General features: G+C 32.4%; 1 protein-coding gene across 1 annotated transcript; it reads right to left on the bottom strand.

Annotated features, from left to right (window-relative positions):
- Nucleotides 1–12640: 12640 nt before the first annotated feature.
- sip1 (septin interacting protein 1) lies at nt 12641–16569 on the bottom strand. Its single transcript, XM_077430312.1, has 12 exons — nt 16309–16569; nt 16083–16229; nt 15808–16013; nt 15611–15721; nt 15354–15532; nt 15085–15268; nt 14790–14993; nt 14494–14717; nt 14219–14415; nt 13934–14152; nt 13700–13863; nt 12641–13627 (listed from the first exon to the last, which is right to left on the bottom strand). Exons 1-12 carry the CDS (start codon nt 16415–16417, stop codon nt 13223–13225), a joined length of 2349 nt encoding a protein of 782 aa, XP_077286438.1. The 5' UTR covers nt 16418–16569; the 3' UTR covers nt 12641–13222.
- Nucleotides 16570–18267: the final 1698 nt, after the last annotated feature.

The raw sequence follows: 18267 nt of genomic DNA on the forward strand, positions 1-18267 counted from the left end.
ATATATATATATATATATATATATATATATATATATATATATATATATATATATATACATATATATATATATATATATATATATATATATATATATATATATATATATATATATATATATATATATATATATATATATAAATTTATTTAATTAATTTATTTATTTAAGATTAAGTTTGGATCATTGTGGTATTACAGGAGTCCCTAATGTGCCACAATGGTCGAAAAAATACAGAGAGATGAGAAAAATAAAAATATATACATATATACACAGACAAAAATACATTTATACATAATCAAAAAAAACCATAGCGTTACAATAATAGCAGATGAAGTAAAAATATAAAATAAACAGAATACACATGTACATTCATAATACATTCATATTTACATACATTCATCTTGCATCTACAGCCAGCACCAATATATTTATAAGAACCAGCCGCAAATACAAAAACATCCCTGTGAGGCCCAAATGGAAGAGAGAAGATCAAAATTTCACTCATACATCACATTAAATTATAAAAATAATTATGAGCGCAGGCTACCAGACAAATAGGTTAAAATAATCTCCGATAACCTACGCTCACTAAGAAATATCACATTCAGGTTCATACAGCTTTCTTGAAATAATAAATATCTTAAATAAATCGTTTTGCCTAAAATTTATTTTAAATTCCATATATATGAATACATATATATAAGGCCAAGAAGATAGGGGAGGAGACGGTACAAATTCTCAGGGCCCGGCTACTTTTAAGGTCCTAGTCCAAAATACTAAACGATTTAAGCCTACAAATTCTCGTCTGCCTAGCGGTGACGAACACAAGTCAAACAGTCAAGTACAATTAAACGCACAATTTTATTTTTATTTCGAATCATTATTTGTTTTCGGTCACTAAATTAAATTTTCCAACGGGTCCGAATTTTCTCATTCCTTTTCTTTTCTATTCCTATTTATAATATGATAGAAAATCTGTAATTACAACTATGCGATATTATAATAAATTTAAATTGTGTGAATGATTGTCTTTTTAATTATGATGTAACGACAGTTATTTCTTATCAACCATAAGTATGTACATATATGTATATGTAAATACTATGTATGTATGTCAATTCGATTTCGTCGTATGAAATTTTAAAATCAATTTAATACTAAAGTGACCCATAAAAACAATCGATCTGCGTAACGGTACAAAGTGTGCGACTTGATTATAATAAATTAATTCAATTTCCTTTGGCCGACGTTGATTCCAATCGTCGAAAATAAACAGTGGGACGCGTCCCAAAAACAAATTCGCTAAATTCTAAATAAAAATAAGAGTACAAAGTGGCGCAAAACAACGTCAAAATTGAGACGCATCAAACGGATAGATAACCTTCGCATAGTAGACGCGACTTGCCGTTTATTTTGGCTGCATAACTAAATTTTTGTTTACCGCAGACGAAAACTGTATAATGGCCGTATGTATCCGGTTTTTTGTGAATAGTCTGAAAATTAAAGCGCTTCCAAATCGGGTCCAATCGATTTTTTCTTGAAATAATGGACCGTTTTCAACAATAACTCCTCTCGCTGGCAAGCGGAGCGAATTACGCATACGTTCGAAAATAGTTATCGCAGAAAAGTCGCAATTCGGAAAGTTTGGTGTTTATTACGTGCCAAGGCGAATGCGAAAAGGCGAATTTTCTTTCAATGCACGGTAAAATGTACGAAAATAAAACAATAGCACTGAAACTTGTGCTAAAAACGTGTTGAAGCGCATCCTTGAAAAAATGCGGAAAAATCTTAATCTTGCGCGCCAAAATGGATCAATTCCAAGTATGAATGTGACATGCGAAATGCAAAAATTTTTCACATACATATATATTAATATAAATATATTGTAAAATTTGGCCGTTATTTATGTTTTTTTTTAAATAACATGTGATGAATAAAATTGAGTCTATTTTGAAAATAGCTTCGTGTATACAAACAGAAAATTTTAAGCATTATCATGTACTATTTTTTCGAATATCTGTTTTATTTACTCCAAAACATTAAATCGTTCAATATTATATTCACAATAAAATATCAATATATAATTATACTATTATTATTATAAATATACAAAACTTTTATCAGACCTAAACTAGAATACGCTTTTAGCATATGGAATCCTCGTTTCAAAAAATATGTTATATGTATCTTCTGAACTCAAGTCACTTTCTTAAAACGAAAGATTAAAATGAATGAATATCACTACACTGGAGATGAAAAGAATAAGAGGTGACTTGATAGAAGTCTTTAAAATACTAAATAATCATTACAAATGTCATATTTCCAATCTTTTTACATTCAACAAAAAAATTCACCTCAGAGGTCACTCCAAAAAGAAAAATCTAATAAATCGATCAGAGATTCCTTCTTTTAAAATAGAGTAGTTTCAGTTTGGAATAGTCTTCCAAATTAATTGTAATTTCTGATAACCTTAATATTTTTAAGAATAAGCTTTTTTTAAGCATAATTTTCGAACAAAATATATAATTTTTTGTTTTGTTGATAAAATAAAGCTAGAAAGTATTCAATCAATTTTATTTAAAAAGGGGTAACTACATATGCGTGTACTTTTTTTAGTAACTACATACATATATACATATTTATGTACTCTGCTGCTCTATATATATGAATACGGTTTTAATATGAATTTCAAAAAGTACAGTCAACATAAAATTTAAAGATTAATATTGTGGACAAAAAATATTTGCATGAAATCTATGCCGCGATAAAAAGCCACTGTGATGAAATGGTCATGCGATGATATCTCCGAACACGGTACTTACACTTGTATTTTTTATATTACATTACATATGAATATTTTATGTAATTTTTACTAGCATAACGGAACTAAATATGTACATATGTATATATACATATGACAAAGCTAAAAGCGAAAAAACTAAGATTGAAAGTGACAAAACATGCAAAACAGGAAGCAAATTTTGTGATAATATATAAACAGTTACAAACTTAGTAATAAAACATAATATATGACCCCAAATTAGCTCAACAAAATGTACATAAGTGAAATTTATTTTTAATCAAATTTATTTATTTATTCATTTTGTTAGGAAAATTTACAGTTTTTTTTTTAATTATAAAATTGATAACAAAAAATAATACTAAGAAATAATTATAAGAAAAACCATTTTAAAAATTTTCGCATATATGTAGGTGAGAAAGAAAAGTTAACACATTAAAAATAAAAATAACAATGAAGGAAGATAATTAGAAAAGGCATAAAGATAAAAATAATAAGAATAACAATATAATAAAAAAATAAAATAAAAAGTTAAATAATAAAAGATAAAACAATAATATAATAAAAATTCACAATCATAATTATCAATTTACAACAATGTTAAGCATCAAAAAATAAATTCGCAACAATCACTCTAGCTTCGTTTGTATTAAAATCAAATAAGTCAAAAACACAATTTGTAGAAATGAAATAGTCTATTCTATAATATTGATGACCAAACCGAGCAAAATGGCAAAGTTTGAAAACGATCGGATAAAAGCCCAAACTTTGTTACACGACCAAATCGTTTGCAAGCTAAGAAGAGGTATGTAAAAATATAATAATTGCTGATATGTATATAGATATACATACATAATTGCTGAATGTATATTTGTATATACATACATACATAATCAGCAACATATCTCAGTTTTTGGCGTATAATGCTTTCAACTGAGGTTCATTCGTTTATTTTATCGAGGTAATCAAGTTATCAATAGAATTTTGTTATTAATCCACAAGATTAGTCGAAATATGATTTTTCTCAGTGGAATTTTATTTAATTCTCATATAAAGACAATTTGATATATTATCCCTATTAATTCAACTCAGATTCGTGTAAATACGAGTAAATACTAGTACGAGCTTTTAGCTCGCAATTTTACCGATTTAAAATTCAGCACACTTCCAATTAACCCTTTTAAACGAAAACAAATAGTGTGGCCAAAACACTATCCCAATATACATGTTTCAATAGAAAATACTCAATATTAAATAGTATTAACAGTGAGAAAAAATCACAAATGAAAATATGTACTTTTGACTTTTGATTTGAACTGGACTGATAAAATAAAATACATAGTAGATTCCAATATTCATTTTGAACAGAAAATTGACATATTTTGAGACATCGACCGAACAACATCAAGATATAGAAAAATCGCGAGATTTAAAAAACACATACATATATCTCCGAATCTCGAGCCAATCAACATTTTTATTACCAGATTTGTATTCACTGGACATAGATCTATAAGAAAAGTCATATCTCGTCTCTGAACCAAAAAAAAAGTTATCATTTGTCGAACAGTGTAATCCTTGAAAACCAATTATAACGGCGGCTCCTTTTAGCGTATGCTTCAGTATTATCGAATTAGTTTTATGATGCTGTATAAATATAATTGTTTACCGATGTGTGCAATAGGCCAGGAAAGTGCATTGGGTTTACCTGTTAGGCCTTCATGGTGCATATATAATATGTAAAATAAAATATGCTCATACACAAAGGACAGTTGAGACATTCGCTTTTAGCCTGCATTGCAAGTCAGGGGAGTATTTAAATTTTGATTGCATTATTTTACGATGCCGAATGTCATTCGAGCTTTGTGATCGACTTTCGAAACAACCTGTGCACGTGTTGTCCCACGTACATTCTGTACCACAGTTCGAGCGCCAATTATTTGTGGGGCCGCAACTAGCGCCAATTCCTCCACTTTCAATATTTTAAACACATCGCGACCTAAACAAATTGCTTCGTTCCAGACAGATTGGCGAGACTTTCCAGAGAGGCGTTAATTAACGACGCGGCACGTATCAATTAACCCGTTAATGTCCGACTACAGAGCTTCCCGTAGTAATTTCCGCCTGTAAACCAATAAGCTCTATGGACAAATTTAGATTAGATAAAGTCTATTAATACAGCTATATGTATACATTTTAATTACTCAATATGAATTCTCGAATAAGATTGAGTATCCGGTCCATTATTTTATGTTACAATGGTTCATGCAACTAAAGTGAGTAAATTTGCATACAGAAAACACAACAAGCCCAGATAGATAATCAGAAAAAGATGAAATTGGGATTTTCTAACATACTGGAAAGGCATCCCCTGAGATGGTTTAAGACAAACCCATATGAAAAAGAGCCGTAGCAGCATTTCAACGCTACTTCTAAAATACAAAGAACAGGAAATTAGTGATCTGCTGTAAATTTCAAAGCTTTGACGAATTGATTTTATTATATACCATGTCTAATATGATTAATGTATTCATTTAATTCATTACTATCATCATCATTCAGATAGTTGATTGATGTTAAGATGAATTTTCTTAATCAAGATTTATACAATTGTTAGTCGGAATTGGATCACTTCTGAATGGAGATGATTGAAATAAAATATTATATTATATTATGCATTATTGGTCAAATCGTGATTTTGGCAGTGTTTATTTTTTCATTTCCTTGTAGAAGAAATTCTACACTTTCAGAAAAGATTTATTTGTATAGTATCTATTATAAAAACAATTTGAATGTTTCAAAATTAATATAATTAAAATACTACCTATTAATTTATTTAAAAAAAGCTTTTAATAAAAACAAACAACATTACAATGTATTTACATATAAAAAATTGACTCTAAAACAGTTTCTAAATATTAATAACAACGATGAAAAATAAAACACAGAAGAAAAGTATTGAACAATGATAGATATGGGATATTCATATTTATGTATTTCTAAGAAAATGATCAAACAATAAATATGTAAAGCAAGAAAAGGATCAATATGAGGAGGAATATTGTTAAAAGAAGAGCAAGATCTATATAAAAAGGAATTACAGGAATACTTGGTAGAACGGGGATTGATTCGAAATAATTTTGATTTTTAAATGCTTTTTATTATTACGAAATTATGTTCACAATACATCTTATATCTATTTTAATAGCTTCTGATCTACTGATCATTTTCTATTTTACAATTTAATTTAATTTGGTTAGTAATCATAGTATTATACATATTATTCCAATATTAATCTACAGCATAATAGGAAAAAGAGCTCAAAAACCTATTTACAATCCTTATAAATGTTCATAATACATCTAATACATAATATTAATTAAAGACTCTCTAAAGTCGATGACCTAAAGCAGATTGTGTTTGGGTAATCTGTGTGTTATACCTGAAGGGTATAGACATTTAGTTGTAATCACCGAGACTCTTCACAAGTGTGTTAGTATGGTTATTAGTGATTCTGTCATAGAATCTACTGGTTAGTTTGTTAGTAATGTCTGTAACAAACGGAATATTATATATGGCATGCAGTTTTTTCAGGTTAGTATATATGAATATTCGAAATAATAAAGAATTACGGAGGGATCTGATTGGACATTGGAATAGAATCTTACTTAATAAATAAGGACTATCAATCATAAATTTTCCTCCTAGATTGTAATGAAACAAAACAATCTTTGTGAAGAAATATGGAATTGCAGTAGGAATAGAATCTTTTATTTATACGTTCTAAATTATTAACATATACGCGATTCCAAACAGTAATAGCAAATTCCAAATGAATTCTTACAAATTAATTGAAAATCTATCGAAACTATCGTCTAAAGTTCAAATAGAAAACAATTTGAAAAACTCCTTTCCAAAGACACCCCTATAGAATACAGCGATTTATGCGAAATATTGCGAATATCCAATATTAATCGTGTTTTTACAAGCTTTTTATATAAAAATAAATTACTAACGTGTATCATATAACCCGGAAGTTCCAAAACATAAATCGATATAAAATATGTCGACGCATTATTATATTCTACGACACATTTGAATAATTGATTGTTTCAATGAAACAGTTCTCACACATTCGACATGTAGTTTTTTCAGACGAAATTTTCATTGCATCTATTCCGATTTTATTGTCGTTGTATACAATTCGAAAACGTCACTATAAATCACTACAACGACCGTGTCCCACATTTGACGCTAAATCAATTTATTATCTCGCACGTAAATACATCTTATGATCCTTAATCTAAAATCCAAGTCATTCAAAAGAGAAAAACACCATCAGTCGGACGGAAATTTCTCTCGATGCGATTTTTGAAGGAAAATTGCACGCGTATTAAAATTCCAACCGGAAAACGTATCGGGGCTACTGCATTAAAGCATGTTAATGTATACATTCGAAAAATAAACATACGTAGGAACAATCCCGATTAAATTTAGTGTATCAAATATTCTAAATTCTTCACATAATTTTTATCTAGGTCATATTTAATATTATTCTGGTGCAACGTTCAACTTTTGATACAATTTAATATCATTAACCGTGTTTATATTTTTTTTTTCTGTATCTACACGATCGAGTGAAGCAGGTACTTTATTATTGAGCAACGGAACACGATGGCACACACGTGGGAAGTTGAAGATTTTATTACCATACACTTCATTTGCATTGCTCTGCCATATATGAACTTCCATTTACAAAAAAAAATAAAAGATATACACCAAAGACACATCGAGAAAACACCTACTTTCCGACATGGCCATATGTCAAGTTAACACACACACACACACAAATACTAAATGTGGGATCTTATATAGAGCGCAACACTTATTTCAAAAGCATGTAATGAATATAAGATGTAATAAAATGCCATATGTGCAGTTTATTTCTGAATAGATATATTTTCGATTATTTGTTTGTTTTATTTATAGATCGTTAGACATATGTTTTTGTGAATGAATGAAGTGATTAATCAAAATTCAGGTTCAAATCTTCTTATGGAATTTGTACCTACGGCATTGTAGGAATTAAACGACAAGGCGTTAATACTGTAGGTACGCCTTATGAACTTGTAAATCTGTTTAGAAATAATCAGTGAAGATCGCTGCAACAGAGCCGGGCCCCGTACAATAAGTAATGCTTAGTTAAGTTAAATTTCAACATTTCTTTTTTTTTCATTTACAATTTCCAATGATTTTCCATGGAATTTCCCTACATTTAAATGCACCTAAGTATGAATCAAATCTTTAGTTTTATGAACACTAAACATATTCCTACAATCGTTAACGACTCTTGAATATTTTGATTTATGTAATGCCAATTTAAGACATTACTCACAATGATTTGTTTCTTTGGTAATAGGTATAAACAGGTACAGAAATGTATCATTCAATAGGTATAGTCATATATAGTAATGTTTTCATATCAGCAAAGTAAGCTTTGTGTCATATAAAAGTGAGAAACTGGATAAGTCTTCACATTAAAAAATAAATAAAAAAATAAGTAAGGTAGCATGTTATATTGTATCACGTTTTTTTATATTATTTTTTAAATTTTCCTTACAGAACTTATCTACCGTGTTATAAGATGATGAGGACTGTTTTACTAAAGAGTTAAATATTGTGATATGCCGTTTCTTAGTAATTCGTTTCCGAAAATTGCAATGGTTCGACAAGCTTTTGCTGTTTTAAGTTAAAACAGGGGTTTGGTGCAAACGATCGAAAAGCGCCAGATAGATTGAACCACAGATTAACTGGATGGCTGCTTTAAACGCAACTCTCAACTTCACGAATGAAAAATTGCACATCAGATGACGAGTAACCTTTCGATGTGCACAGATGCAATTATTAAAATGGTGATTATTAAAATTGAGTTGGATCTTTCTGACGAGTTTTTAATAATTTAATAAGGAAAAATTTGGAACTAAAGTATCAGAAGCACAAAACGTATACAGGGTAGGTGTGTCGGGACTTCTGGTAGATTTCGCTCAGTGTAAGTGCGAGCAGTGCGCACGCATAAGGTACACGTGTCGTTAATCTGTGGTTCAGTCTGTCTGGCGCTTTTCGATCGTTTGCACCGCATCGCTAAAACAGATGTGTAAAAATAACTGAAAGGTGGAAATATTTCATAGTAAATTACGTTTTCGGATACGACGTTGTGCGCACCAAATTCATCTCAGCAGTGTTCTTATTCACGATTCCGCGATTAACGTTTTTCTACGAGGTATGACATTATTTTTTTTAATATATTCTTTATGTAACTTATTTAAATCATTTAATTATTTGTGCGTATTCAGGATCTGCCATTTTACGGCTATGACATATAATACAAATTTTATTATTTATTATATTTGTAATAATAATATATAATAATGATCTTATGAAAGTTCATAATGTTTATAACTTAATTAAATTTATATGCAATTATTCTTTTGTATAGTATAATATATTTACAATTTTTTTTTCGATATAAAAATTTAACTTAAAAAAAATCTAAATTTTCTGAAACTGGTGAAAGCCGGTAAACCGGATTTTTATTTGCAAAAAAACTGGCTTTTTCTTTCGGGTGGTTTTTTGGAACCCCTAGTTAAATATAATCAAAAATACTTCTGGTAAGCACTTAGTATGGTAGATTTGAGGGTGTTCCAATAAGAAAATGCTCTTTAATATCGATCCAAAAATTGAGAAATATGGCTTTGAAACGATTTAAGATCCAATCCGGATCTGAAAAGATTTGTGCAGAGGTCCAGAGCGTGTTAGAGAGGGCGCGTGGGCGAACGGCCTTCCAGTTGCTGGCCACTTGTCTGGAAACCGCTCACTCCCACTTGGAGCACGAGTTGGAACTACTCATTTTTCTACCCCCAATCCAGTGCCATATAGGGCAGAGTGCCCTACGACTCAATACGTGTTTATCTCACTATCTCAGTTTATTGCCTGCAATCTAACACGCCTGCCTGCACAACGATCCGCAGATAACAGTCATGATCGGAGACAAACCGGTAGTAAATATTATATTATGGTTATCCTACCGCGGCGGTGACAAATCGCTAAGAAGCTAGTTTGAAACTTTTCCTGAAACAAATAGAAAATCAAGTTAAACAAGTACCTGGCTTACAAACTAAGACAAAAATCTAAGATTATTCTACATAATACTATCATTCGCAGTCAAATAGACTTAGAGGATATTTTTGTAATCATCAGTAGGAATTAATAAATGGGAAGATACACTTCCAATTCAGATCTGCATTATAATAATAACATAATATATATTATGGTGATTTTCCGATTTGAAGTCGGACAACATGGATCTATGTACAATACACGTTTCCTTCTACGAATGTCGTTATCTGTGCAATTCAAAAAGACATTTCATATAAATCGGTTTTCTGATAACCTTTAAACTGAATACATAATATGTACTGTGAACAAACACTATACAAACTATTTTCTAAATATGTACGCAATAAAAAATGACATAAAATATTATTATTGTATGTAGTTACGCGTTTCCATTTTCAATTTTATTTATAAAATGATAATTTTACATAATACTTGTGATACGATTCCAACCACGCGTATATTTAACACATAAATTTATCGGCGGTCGAAACAATTTAGCATAAATGCATTAACCCCTTAACAACTCACGAATTGCGCAAAAGCCCATTATATTGAGCGGGAAATTTTGTTACAATCGTAGAAGCTAAAATTTAATGAGTTTCACGATTATACCCAACATTGCGAAATCAGCGAGTTACCAATTATATAAACTGATTGGTTGGAATTGATAAGTTAATGCTTTTCTATCTAAAATTGGTGCTGATTCCAGATGCCTAGGTGGAGATAGTGTTACATTTTAGTGTCGGCCATTTTATTTCAGGCGCAAAATGGCGTCGTTTCTTCATAATTCCTTTCTTCTTTGGACACATCGCTGTGCACAGATCTATTTGGAGCGTTTCGTGGGCAGAGAAGAGAGCGACTCTCTCGAGCAGGTAGATTTTTATATCATATTTGGTATGTATAGTCGGTTATACAGGTCCTGAACGTTAATCCGAACAAACGCACGTACGTATATATTGCTTAATGGTTGGCAAACGAGTTTTGAGTTTGATTGCGAACCGAAAGTGCGTGGGATCTCGAGTGGGCAACCCTAATCCAATATATACAGGCCGCGAGACAAATCGACAATTTGTTCCATTAAAAACTGATTTATTCACATTTGGATACACAGATTGTTTATGACGCGTACCACGCCCAAAACACGCGAATTACAAGCCATTGTTTTGAATTCGATTATATGTGTATATTTTGTTTCACTCCTGAAAATTCAAACTCCACAAACATCACCCATCACATACATCAAAAGTCAATTGATCTACTGTGATTATACTTTACATCACTTTTTTTATGACACTTTATTTACATGGGACATGCTGTACATATGTACGTTGAATTTTGTCGTAGGTCTAAGCAACATTCCTTACTCAGCGAGGAATTCGCAGGCAACAAAGAGAGGGCACGCCCTGTCTCCGATGAACATTTAACATCTGCAAAACCGGACATTATCATAAGTGTATGTACTCGTGTTAAATCTGACCACATCAGCAGCAAAGGTCGAAGACTTTCAACCGTTGCAGTAACAAACGCCCACTCAAAATGTTGGAGAAACAAAAAAAAAAACAACAACATACCAGTTCATCTTCTCACGAGACTTAATATTTGATACATGTAGAATGAGCAAATTTTTATCGAAGCAGGGCCGACGAGAGGGGGGGAAGCTGGGGTAAAGTTGCAGGGCCCAGACTACTCGAGGGGCCCCCTATCAGGATGTTCGACTAACCGATATTGATATTTTATATTATTCTACATAAAAATCCATATATTTATTTAATGCTAAATATTTATTGTTTTTCGATCCATGCATTCTTTGTGTCCATGTGAAATCGTACCTATTGTATCATACTCAATGAAATCGTTGCTGCCGTCCCTGAATGCGATATTTTCCACCTCGGTGAGCGTAGATTATCGGATATTATTTTAACTTATTTATGTGGTAACCTGCGCTCATCATTACTTTCTTAATTTGAATGTGATGTATAGAGTCACAGTGCTATCCATTCTTCGGCAAACCTTTAACAATGCATTTACAACCTTTGAACAATACACGGCCCCCTCAGACTCCGGTGACTAGTGATGTATGAGTGGAATCTTAATCTACTCGCTGTGATTTTATTTTTTTTCATATTTTGTTTTATTTTAGTTTACTTTTTCTTTTTCTTTCTCCTTATGTACTATTTTAATTTTGTTCAATGTAAACAAAGAATGGGATTTATGGATTTTATTTTTGTTTTTACACTTTTGTTCATTTTTTTTTTCTGATGTATTATTTTTCATTTGTTACTTTTTTTAATTTTATTTTACCATGTTTTCTGCTTTTGCTTTTTTTCTTTATTTTATATTTTACTTGTTTTATCTTTATCAAATGTAGGCCATTGTGGCGCATTAGGTTCTTCCTGTAATGCCACAATGGTCCAAAACTATGAAATAAATAAATAAATTAAATAAATACTTTCTTATTCAATTATTTTAAAAAATAACAACCAACATAGATACTTTGATAATAGTTCTGATAGATTTTTCGCATATTAAAAATATATCTACAAGATCTTGTTTTTTTAGTTTGTCATAGGTCCCGAAATTGGTTTTCCAGGGCCCGGAATTCTTCTCGGCGACTCTGTATATAAATATGCAGGTAAGGTTAATGAGAAAATTACATACATTTTGCATTTATAAATAGATCATGTTATGTTCTTTGATCTGGATGGTTACAAAATAACAGTTGTTATTCAAGTATCATTATATTACAAAGTATCTGCATACGTCTTCTTATTCTTCTTTCTCATTTGTTCAATGCTGAGCGTCATGGTCATTTGTATCATCTGGAATCCGGAGGACGATCCGCCTACACTCCTCCCAGTCCAGTGCCAAGTTGAAAGCAGCCTTTAGGAACGATCCTATCAGTCTTTTGGTCTGACCATCTTATGAGAGACCGTATTGTCGCTCGCCTTCCCCTGGTGTTCTGATGACCACCAGCTTCTCTAGACTTTCCACATTCTTCCTGGCAATATGGCCAAAGTAGGAAATAATCTCTTTTATACACGTTGAAGAGTCTCTCTTTAAGGATGGATATGTTCATAGAAATATTCAAATAAAGTCAATTGATTTTGTACCAATTTAATGGATGCACGTTATATTTTATTTTTCGTATTAAAAGAGACATTAATATAAAACAGAATCAATGTAATCATACATACATATATTTACATATACATACATATATTCACATAAAAGTCAATATGAATACATTTAAGGTTGAGTAGCAGCTATTTGAAGCAAAGTGTCCAATGATATAGGTTGAAAGGTTCTTCCGATATCATTTGAATACATAACTACATTTCTCATCACATAGCATTGAACAACGGAGCCCATCCTGTAAAGCGGACGACCTTCCCTTGTTCTGCCAACCAGAGGTATAAAACTGATACCACGCTCTGAACACCTAGTCTCCAAAAGCTCAGTAAAACTCTTTTGCTGATTACTGCTTGCCATAACATCAGCAATGGCATTAGAATTGGCTACAGTCGTTATCCTCGGTGGTGGTGGAGGTGGAGCTTGAACTGGAGTGTCCATCGATCTGTTCATCATATCTAAAGCCTTGCGGAAAGCATCAGCAAACTCTGGCTCTCGCAGTAATTCCTCAGAAAATATACTCTGAAATGAAGAATAATTTAATATACTGAAATAATAACGTGCGTTATTTAAATTAAGATTAGACTGCTATACCTTCCAAGTACTGTAATGCGAAATAAGATGAGCATGAGGAGGTCGACGATTTAACCAAGACGCTAAAGCAGCCAACCAACGTGGCAAAAGCGCTCTACCAGCAGCTCCAGCCAAAGCTCGAGCTCCAATAATTTCTTGCCAACAAGCACACCATCCCCATGATTCTAAATAAAAAGAAAGACATTAAATTATTTATTATATTATTGAAAATATTATTTAACATGTTATACATACCATTTGGGTTTGAATCGGGTTCAACCGGAATTGTACGCATGCACGTTTCAAGTCTAGGAAGAATGTGAGCCCTCGTCAACGCTGGTAAAGCAAGCGACCAAGCTTGAGACCATGGCCTTAATAAAGCTAGAGCAGATCCGTCTGCTGGATGCCATGCTGATAGCGCAGATACTAAACGGGATCGTAGTTCAGGATAAACAGAGTCTTCAAGTAGATTTCCTATTAAAACATTACATTATTAACGCCAATTTAAGCATAAAATAAACAGGATATTTTTTATACAACCTGCAAACTGATGCCATGGAAGTATCCAATAATGCAAAGGTAATGTATCTACGGTTGGATCCCAACGCATGGCTGCTGTTGTAAGACGTGGTACGATGGCTGACCTTAAAACGTTTCGCATTTCATGTTGTGGAGCTATACATCCCCATGTCTCTATCACAGTTTTCATTGGGCCTGGTTCACGCACGTCCCATTCTCTGGACATAGTAAAAGCATAATAAACACAATTATAAAAACATAATGTAATATAAAGGTATCATATGATGAATAATTACAATGAAGCAAGTTGGACTTGTTCTAGCCATGCTCTCCAGAAAACTTCTTGTAGCGTTTGAGGCTCTAAAAATGGCGTCCATTTCTCCAATAGCATTAAAGGTTCATGTGGAAATCGCAACGGTAACCATGCCGCTAATGCAGCACCCATTAGACTACGCAAACAACTACCGACAGCCCCTACAGAGCCCAATCCTAAACAGTCATACTCCATAGGATAAGAAAACTGACAAAATAAATTAAAAGTTTAGATATATAAAATTTTAAATATTCAAGTGATTACTAATAAAATAAAAACCTTTAAATTCTTGAACACATCATAAGCATCGTCCAAAGATAGGTCGAGCTTTTCTAATTTTTGCACTTCAACAAGTATTTCTTCCATTATTAACATTTCATCATTACTGCGTTTTAACTCTTCTTCTAGACTCCTTTTATCTCTTTCTAGAGCAATTTCTCTATCTTCGGCTGTTTGTCCTTCGCGGGAACATTCAATAATATCCTGCAACAGTTTGAATTATCATAATATATAATATATAATAACATAATTTCAATAAAATTAAGTTTTCTATATGCATAATCGAATTCCAAACCTGTTCACACATGTCTACTAATAAATTGAGATTATGTAAAAGTTCTGGTAATGCTAAGTTTGAACATTCTTTTCGTGAGACATCTTCATATCGAGGGGCAGCCGCTCTTAAAGCATGATAACCACTCAAAACCCTCTTCTCGGGGCCGCGTAAATCAATCACTGGAACCCTTGCTAGAGCAGCACTAAAAAGATATATCAATAGTTTTTTTTTTAATTTCCAAATTAAAAAAACCATTTATTTATTTACATATAAAATTATATGTATACGTTTGTTGAGTATGTGCTGGAGGAGCAGGTTTTCCTTCTTGAATAACGTCCTCAGCGTCTCTATAATAATAGCGTTGTTTGTTATTCTTTTTCCATTGGTGAGATTTTTGTTCATCGTCTTTTCCTTGAGAAGATGACTTATTTTCATCAATTGCTTCTACGCCCTTTTTCGTTTTCACCTAAAACAAATTTATAATAAATAACAGCATATTAAAATAAACATTATAAGTGATGTACGAAATTCGATGTGTTTAAACCTCTGGACCATATGCTCCAATCGCTCCTCTACCTTTCCTCAAAGTGGCAGTGATAGGAGTTGACATACCCTGAAGGGCTTTACCGAGACCTTTTCCAGGTTGATAGCCCATCTAAAACGTTATAAATAACAGATAAATTTAATTCTCAGGCTGTACGCAAATAAAATTTTACATATATATTATATTTATGTTATTACTTGTAAAAGCAATTTAGCACCGATTCCTTTTGTATGTCTTTCCCAATTTCCAACGCCTCCAGATAATGATTGTGGTTGGTAACTACCCATTCCACGCTTTCGTAGTCCGGCAGTATGACGTTCATCAGGAACATCTGGTGCATCTTCATCAGAAGATGAAGCAGCGCCATCAGGAAATAAATCTTTGCTTTCATCTTTCACTTTTTCTACAATGTGAAAAACATGTTAGAAAATAACTTCTCAATCTAGAATTAAAAAAAAAGGAAATTATATACCTTTTTCTTCGCTTTTCTTTCCACTCTGTTGAATACCACCGGCTACGAAACCAATCGGCACTGTGTAATCTTTTTGTTTTTTCCGGCCTCCTTTCTTACTTGGAACATTTTCACCACCATCGTCATCACTGTCTTCGGCCCAAATACCTTAAATTAATGTATAAACTCTTAATGCACTGTAGATTAATTTAACATTGAAACAGTAAATACAAACTGATTTAAATACCAAAAATTTGTTGTTCTTTAGACAGACGCTTATAGGGTCTATTTATATTAAACTCGTTATCCAAATCGTAATCCGTGACCTCAAATCGCTCCATCTCATCTCCAGACATCTTGGAAGAGTAATATTCACTTAATAAATTTTAAAAAGTGAAAAATCGCACACAATTGGGTTAGCATCCTAAACCACAACCGATAATTTGACAGCTCGGCAGCATCTAATGTCAAATCGTATAACACAAAAGACAAAAATACGTCCATGTATAGATTAAATAAAGGAGGTTTGTAATAATATATAATATTGTATGTTTTTGTTTACTGCATTTTAATTAGCACGTATATATTCAGAATCAGATGAAATTCAAATATTATTCATATTATTCGTATCGAAAAAAAAATTAAAAAAATTAAACATTATTAGTTTAGTTGATCAATTTTAATTAATTTAGTAATGATCAATATAATATGTGATTCAAGTCTGAAAAATCTTTTTAAGTAGTGCACTCTTTTCAAAACTGATAAATTTGATTTGGAACACAAATTAAAACAGTGCCCGTTTTACGATTCAACGTAGTAAGGGGATTGGGTGGTAAGACTTTTTTGTATCACAATGATTTTGTTAAGGCTTAAACTTTGAGTTGATGAAGATTCGAAAAATGAACTCATACCAAAGCATTAAGATTAGGAGTGAACCTCACGCATACACGCGTACTTGTCCCGTAAAACGTCTACCCCCACTCATAATCTTAATGCTTTAGTACGACTTCATTTTTCGAGTATTCATCAACTCTTTTTTTTATGACTTTATGCCGTAAGGTGGACCCATTTTGTTCGTCTGATTCAACAATATTTTCAATTTAATCTAATTTTTTTATTTTATATTGTTGCGTAGGGGTGGGTGGAGGATTCAAATAAAAGGTCAAAGTCGCTTTACAGCATATATTGGGTGATTAAGGAGGTCCACGCACTGCCAGTGCTCCGTCCAGAATGCCTTGGTATAGCCTAGTATAGTACCTGGTATAGTACCTGTATATAACTTGGTATATTACCTGCTTATAAAGAGCAGGTCACTCAGTGCATCTTCCTCAACACGTTTCTTTGCCTATTGTTATAGTCACGTACCAGATATGCAGTCCCACGCTTTCGCGCTGTCAGTTCTGAGAACTCTAGTGGGAGTGCGGTTACCGACCACTAAGTCAATTCGGGGGTCTCCATTATTAGCCGATTGCACTTAAGCCTGGAGATAATCCTCGAAAACCAATTAAAACGGCGGCACCTTTTCGCATATGCTACAATATTTTAAAATTTTAAAATACACGTAAAAATGGAGATTGCTGTGTATATTTGTAAGAATATAGCACGACTTGTGCTATTACGAATCAAAATCAGTGATCTCATCATCGATCCTGTACAAACATGCATAACTCAAGAGCAACGTCCCCTTCGACCATTCCAGAAGAAATAGTTCATCGCTCGATCGTAAAACGAACGAAACCCAACGGTGATGTCATCAGGATACCGTAACACGTGTCTTAAAAAGACATTTACTCGTGGCACACGACCGCATTCTTAAACGAACGATGTCCTGGCTCTGACCCCACAGCTATAAAGCACGCACCTCGAAAATAGGTCAACACGTGTCCTGGCAACGAAGACAAAACATCTGCAAGCGGCACGCTTCAAGGCAGAACGTATATAAAGCGACGCACCAGCTCCCAACACCAGAGTGAACCTCTGGAGTTCAACCAGCTCACTTCTCCGAGGCTCAACCTCTTCGTACATACAATAACCATTGTAACAATTGAACAAAAATAAACGATCCTCTTACAAACTACACAACATGTGTTTCGTTAGGCCGGGATACAGTCAACATACCTTCCCTGCCTTACATATTTGTATTTTATAATCAAAATGGATGAAAATTTGGTTAAATAAAAATTTTATTGTTATTTTCTACAAAAAA

Source organism: Arctopsyche grandis, chromosome 4, assembly GCF_051622035.1.
Source record: "Arctopsyche grandis isolate Sample6627 chromosome 4, ASM5162203v2, whole genome shotgun sequence".
Taxonomy (NCBI): Eukaryota; Metazoa; Arthropoda; class Insecta; order Trichoptera; family Hydropsychidae; genus Arctopsyche; species Arctopsyche grandis.

Coding starts and splice junctions, on each gene's coding strand:
- sip1 (XM_077430312.1), bottom strand. CDS start 16,417: ATGTCTGGAGATGAGATGGAGCGATTTGAGGTCACGGATTACGATTTG. Junction 15,722..15,807: donor GTGCTAAATTGCTTTTACAA/GTAATAACATAA, acceptor ATAACGTTTTAG/ATGGGCTATCAACCTGGAAA. Junction 15,533..15,610: donor TTGGAGCATATGGTCCAGAG/GTTTAAACACAT, acceptor AATTTGTTTTAG/GTGAAAACGAAAAAGGGCGT.